The 6,278-nt window shown below is 30.0% G+C and overlaps 1 protein-coding gene across 1 annotated transcript; it reads right to left on the minus strand.

The window, feature by feature from the left end:
• Window positions 1–357: 357 nt before the first annotated feature.
• LOC131668276 (recQ-like DNA helicase Blm) lies at window positions 358–5,681 on the minus strand. Its single transcript, XM_058942323.1, has 12 exons — window positions 5,133–5,681; window positions 4,221–5,061; window positions 3,825–4,129; window positions 3,530–3,751; window positions 3,101–3,462; window positions 2,760–3,018; window positions 2,252–2,635; window positions 2,032–2,179; window positions 1,733–1,920; window positions 1,336–1,660; window positions 1,028–1,229; window positions 358–923 (listed from the first exon to the last, which is right to left on the minus strand). The coding sequence occupies exons 1-12, from the start codon at window positions 5,439–5,441 to the stop codon at window positions 773–775; spliced, it is 3,696 nt and encodes a 1,231-aa protein (XP_058798306.1). The 5' UTR covers window positions 5,442–5,681; the 3' UTR covers window positions 358–772.
• Between the last annotated feature and the right edge of the window lie 597 nt (window positions 5,682–6,278).

Here is a 6,278-nt window from a genome sequence, read left to right on the forward strand (position 1 = left end):
CGCAAAATCACCAACGAGTTTAGAGGACTGTCCTTGTTCGGAAGAAGATTCTCCAGTATGCGAAAACAAAGGCTAAAGCTTCGCGCGTTAACGAGTGTTTATTCGAATGCGCTCAAAAGTACTACGCTTACCGCAGACAAAGTTTGTTATGCAGAGTTGTCTGTAAAAATCACAGTTCCAAAGTGTACGTATACTAATCTAAATTCTCTCTTTTGGTTTCTTTAGTAATTGTACATGCACCGTGTCAATGAAATGTGTTTTCGAAATTGAGTAATTAAACGGCAGCTTAGAAGATAATTTGTCCAGAATTTAATAAAAAGAAATATATCAAATATTATTATAATGAAAAAATATTTTATTATTCCGATTGTCAACGTTTTTTTACGATTTATATTGTACAAATACGAGTGCTATTTCATAATAATTATTACATATTTACAATAAACATTGAACACAAATCCTTATCGCGCTTAAAACACTTGCAAAATAAATATACTTATTAAATAGCAATTGTATAAAAACTCTATTTACTACAATAATCATGGCAAAATGGCAGCTTTGAAAGTTATTTGTACTGTCAGTATAAATAGAAATCTTACATAATATATCAATCTAGATTTTATAAATAAGAACTTAAACAATATTAGTAGAACACTTAATTTTCCAAATTTTTTCCTAAGAAATTAAGATGAAAAATTAATTAGATTACACTACTTCCTAAAAAAATAAAAATGAAATTAATGGTAATATTGAATTCTTTGAAAAATGGTAGTTATAATAGTGAAACGTAACGCTGAGGATGATTCAGAAACTGTTTTTTTTGTGAAAATTCAACAAGTCCAGGGCCAGCACTACTAGCCGATGATGCACCTCTACCTCTGGTAGATGTAGTTTTACCCCTCTTACTCGTTGATGAACTCTGCCTATATAAGTAAAAAGCTGATATAGCTTTAGCTTAGCTTTAATATACTTATACTATTACAGAACAGTATGTATGATCAAGAAAATAGAACATCAATATTCTTACCTTGAAGCTCCTTTTGCACTACCAGAACGTTTAAATTTTTTAGTGGAACCACGAGATTTTCCTCGTGTTATATGTCTTTTGACTCCTCTTTTTACAGAAGCTACAGATTCCATCCAATCATCATCTTGTAAACTGCTGTTATAACTTGCAGCTACACTTGCAGTTGCTATAGCTTTGACTTTTTTGTATTCTTTTAATAGTGCTAAAAAGAATAAAAGGATAAAATTATATATTTCGTTTTTGAATAATTGTAAATAATCATAATTATTTTATTTGAATCTTCTTAACCAAAGCTTGATTTCATTTACCTTTTGTTTCTGCAGCGTATTTCTGAGTAATATCTAGCAAAGCTCTGCCATATTTATCAAAATTAGCTTTTGTAACGTGAGGTATTTTCAACATTGCTTCTTCATTTTCTGGTAATTGTTGGCTCATTGCTCGAAGTGCTACCATATTCATTATAGAATTTGCAGAGACATCTAAAGCACCAGCTATTCCATTGATAATTTCAGCTAATTCCATATAACAACGTTGTTGTAAATCTTTTAATGCTTTATCATCTGGAACTGACACATTAGAAACAGTGGCAATTGCGGTAGGTTTCTCTTTGTTATTATTCATTTTCAAATTAATCTAAGAAAAAAGGGATATGATTTTTATGATGAAATTATAAATTTAAAAAATAATATTAAGATTTTATCATACCTTTACATTATTTGAAGTCATTAACTCCATAGCATTAGCTCCAAGACCAAGATAAGCACACGTAATTTCATTATTTATGTACATACTTTCAGACAAATAATTTTCAATCACCAGTTTATGTAATAATCTTTCTATGTCAGTTTTAGTCCACAATTTTCCCTTTCCAAAAAACTTATGTTTGTTTTGCCCTTCAAAGTGTAATAATTTTTGTTATCTTTAATTGGAGTGACAGTGATATTTGAACATTTTTATTTCGTTGTACATTATTTTTGATAAGATTGATATAGTCGTGTGCATACCTGCATCTCTAATTTTTTTCAAATCACAACCTTTGTAAACATCAACAATTTGTAACACAGTAATTCTGCCTCTATTTTTATTGAAATCTCTGACAAGTGTTACTAACGCTTTAGCATCTTCAGTAACATCTATAATATCAAATTGCCCCTAATAAGTTAAAAAAAGTGTTTATTTCTTTTCCATACAAGTCAATCATAAAAATTATTTTAAAAGCTTTACCTGATTTCGGCAATTATCACATGCAGTTTGTTTATTAGCTGTACAGTTTTTTCTATCAAATATTTCGCCAAAATAATTCAATTGGAGTGCCCTACGGCAATCAGCAGTATTTTCACAGAAAGTTACCATTTTAAAAAGGTTGTCTTTGTGGGTTTTTTGAGCTTCCCTATTTGACGAATCCATTTCTATCATTTTTCTATGTCTATACATATCAGCATAGTTGTAAAATAAGATACACTCGGCATTTTCTGAGTCACGTCCAGCTCTGCCACTTTCTTGATAGTATCCTTCTATTGATTTTGGAAGAGCAGCATGGATTACAAATCGAACATTAGGCTTATCAATTCCCATTCCAAAAGCTATTGTTGCACAAACAACTTTAATCTACAACCAGAGGAATAAATTTATTGAATTATTTATAGCAATATATTATCCTAAATTAAAAAACAATCTAGAACCAGAGGAATGAAGAATACTGATGTACATGTAAGTACTTTTATTTATGTACCTGCTCAGATATCCATCTGCTTTGAATGTTTGTTCTTTGTGTGTCAGAGAGTCCTGCATGATAACTCATTGCTTTAATTCCATTGACTTTCATTTGATCTGCATAACTATCACAATCTTTTCTAGAAATACAGTAAACAATTCCACAATCATCTTTGAATTTAGCTTTTATCATCCCAATTACTTCATCTGAGGAATTCTTTCCCTTTTTGGCAATAATACTGTATCTCAAATTTGGTCTATTGAAACTCGAAATAAACCTAAGATATGATATAATTAATTTAATATTTAAATTTACAAGCATAGAATGTATTGTGAAAGCTTTGCATTCAGATAACAAACCATTTTGGTGATTTCATGCCTAGCTGATGTAGTATATCAGTTCTTATTCTTGGAGTAGCTGTAGCGGTTAATGCCATAGTAGGCACATCAGGATATTTTTCACGTAAAACACGTAACTTTTTATAGTCTGGGCGGAAATCGTGACCCCACTGACTTACGCAATGTGCTTCGTCAATAACAAATCTTCCAAGCTGTCCTCTTTGATAAAGAACTGTAAGAGCATTGCATAACTTTTGAGAAGCAGATAGCTTTTCTGGAGTTACATATAGAAGTTTCAAAATTGGTTCTTTTTTAGAAAGTTCTCTGTAAATCGTATCAGACTGTTCATCCGTTAGATCACCAGACATATGAGCTGCTGGAATCTAAATAAATTATACTTTAGCTACATGTTACAAAGCATAATCAAGTTTACAATAAATGCATTTTTACATCCAAAGAATTTAGTTTTTGAGTTTGGTCCAAAATTAAACTTTTCAAAGGTGATACAACAATGGTTATACCACGAGTAAGTAATGCTGGTAGTTGATAGCACAAAGACTTTCCTCCACCAGTCGGCATTAAAACAAAACAATCAAATCCTAAAACAGCTGCATTTATTGCTGGAAGTTGATTTGGTCTAAAATTGTAGAGTCCAAACTTTTGTCTAAATAACTGAAAAATTACATGAATGGATATTTTTCTATTATTTTTTTTTAAATTAGAAAAGATAAAAATTTACACTTGCCTTCATCATTTCTAAAGAGTGAGGATAATTGTCACTGTTCAGTTCTTTGCTAAACCCATCATTTTGTACACTTCCCATAAATTTACCTTCTAAATCATTCATTTCTGATTTACTTGTACTCTTTTCTGCATTAGTTTTGTTACCAGACCAACTATCATTCAGGGTGCAATCAGACTCTGATGATATATTTAAGCAATGTGGAGTTGTAACATTAGCTTCAATTTTGTTGCTCTTGGAAATTTTTGGCTTCAAATTTTGATTGCAGTAAAATGCATTAGTATTTGTAGAATTTGGCTCATCAATCTCTGTAAAAATACATATATTCAGTTCTTGTTACTTATGTAGATATTTATTGCCTATTAACAAACTATTTAACGAATTTTAAGTATATTTTACCAAAAGTCTTCTCGCAATCATTCCAAGAGTCTTCAAAAACAGTTCTCTTATCTGCAGCAATATTTTGATAGGTCTTACTAATATTTTGAGGATTTAATTTTTCAGATATTGTATTACTTATACCTTGCGAAACAAGATTTAAAGTACTAATTTTATTAACATTACTGCTATTTCCTTTACTCATAAATGATTTATCTACATTATGGTCTGTGTTAGATCTATTGCTTTTTTCCAACATTACTTCCAATTTTTTAGACATTTCTGGAGATAATGTAGCTTTGACTGGAACTTTTAACTGAAATTGGTTTTTTCTTTTAATTTGTATTGGTGTAGTTGGCTTTTCTGAATTAATTTTCTTTGTATTTAATGGAGAATCACAAATCTCTAATGAGCTGATAGATTGTTCAAAAGTAGAATCTAAATCATGTATTGTATTAGAATTCTTTAAATCATTATTGTTATCAACTACCATATTTGATTCAGAGGAATGACTTTTCAACAAATGTGACCAATCATTAAAATTGCTTTCCTTATGTTTGACTGATATATCATTGAAAATTTTATTAGTATTTATCACAGTTTTATGACTGTTAAAGCTATCATTCACTTCATTATCATAAGCAACATTTAAGTTTTGTAATTTTTTTTCAGTTTGCGTTATTTTTGCCTTTACTCTGTGATGCAGAATTTTTAGTTTTTGAAATGTTTCTTGATCAAATTGAGGAAACTTGGAAAGAATTGGTTTTGGTATATTGTTTATAGCTGAATAGAATTTCTCCAAGATTTCAATATGTACATTTTTAAGATGAGATTTTTCTTGCTCTAATATATCCTTTTTCACCTACAAACAAAATTGTTGATTATTTAGAAATAAGAATAACAGAATATTCTAATGTATATATGAAAACTTACATGAGTAACACCAGATGAAATAATTGGATCATTTTTGATAACTTCAATCCACTTTTCTAAGTTTTTATCAAAGCCTAATGGTTTCAAGTTTAACTTGAAGTCTGGTCCAACCCATTCTTTACGTGGTGAAGAAACTGAAGTTTTTAGTTCATCATTTTTTAAATTTGAATGTTTAATAGGAGAAGAAGGTACATCGCTATCATCTGAATCACTTATAATATGTTTTTTTGCTTTTTGATTTCTTTTTGGAAATATATCATCTTCATCAGACAAAGATATTATACTATTTGACAGGCCTTTACTAGTCATTGCTACAGTTGTTAAAATAACGATTTACTTAAATATTTTCAACATAATTCATAAATGAACGCCTTTTTTTAGTTATGTTTAAATCATTTCACATGTTTCTTAAGAAAAAATGAAAATATTTGAAGCTTGATGTAGTATAATTAGTTGTCTTCATTCAATAAATAAATTGCATTGTTTTTAATTAGTGCGTTCACGTGTACATTAGTACACATTAAACACAATCAAATTACAAATTCTCAAACTAAGATATTCTTCTAGGTTATGTATACCTGTACTCAGTACTGTACCACGAATTTAGACAATCTGCCAATTAGTCTAAACAAATATATAGAGCCCTCTATTGGGTCTGATTTAAAACATTGTCGTGGAAATTATAGCTAATTTGTTGTCAAGGGGTTTTAGACCCTCAGGAATCCAAATATGGAATTATTTTTTCTCTAAGTCCGAGGAAAATTAGGAAAAATGGAAAATTTAAATGCAATTTTCGCGATTTACTCGGCAATGACTGGATTTCGGGAAAAAATAAGCAGATCATCGTATAAAGGGAAAAATTGTACATAAAAAATCATACATTACAATGCATAAAGGCTTAAAAATAACGTTTGCAAAAATGGTAAATAAATGAGCTGAAAATTTCAAGATTGCTGCGCCGAGCATAGCTATATATAGAGAGCAGATGTACCGACATCCGTCGGCGCGGCAGCGATAAGTTTCAAATTTCAAAATCCGGGAACTCGCGACGATTCTGTTACTGCGTATCATGAGAAGCGGAGAAGTAACATACAAAACACAATATGTAGTCAATGTTATGAATTTCGAACCGCTGAATTTAATGAT

The sequence above is a fragment of the Phymastichus coffea genome, unplaced genomic scaffold (genome assembly GCF_024137745.1).
Source record: "Phymastichus coffea isolate CEN01 unplaced genomic scaffold, Cenicafe_Pcof_1.1 PCOF00076, whole genome shotgun sequence".
NCBI classification, from domain to species: Eukaryota; Metazoa; Arthropoda; class Insecta; order Hymenoptera; family Eulophidae; genus Phymastichus; species Phymastichus coffea.

Excerpts from the sequence above, each read along its gene's own strand:
- LOC131668276 (XM_058942323.1), bottom strand. The coding sequence starts at position 5,441 with ATGACTAGTAAAGGCCTGTCAAATAGTATAATATCTTTGTCTGATGAA. Across the intron at positions 3,019-3,100 it reads GGCATGAAATCACCAAAATG|GTTTATTTCGAGTTTCAATA; the intron begins GTTTGTTATCTG and ends ATCATATCTTAG. Across the intron at positions 924-1,027 it reads AGTGCAAAAGGAGCTTCAAG|GCAGAGTTCATCAACGAGTA; the intron begins GTAAGAATATTG and ends TTACTTATATAG.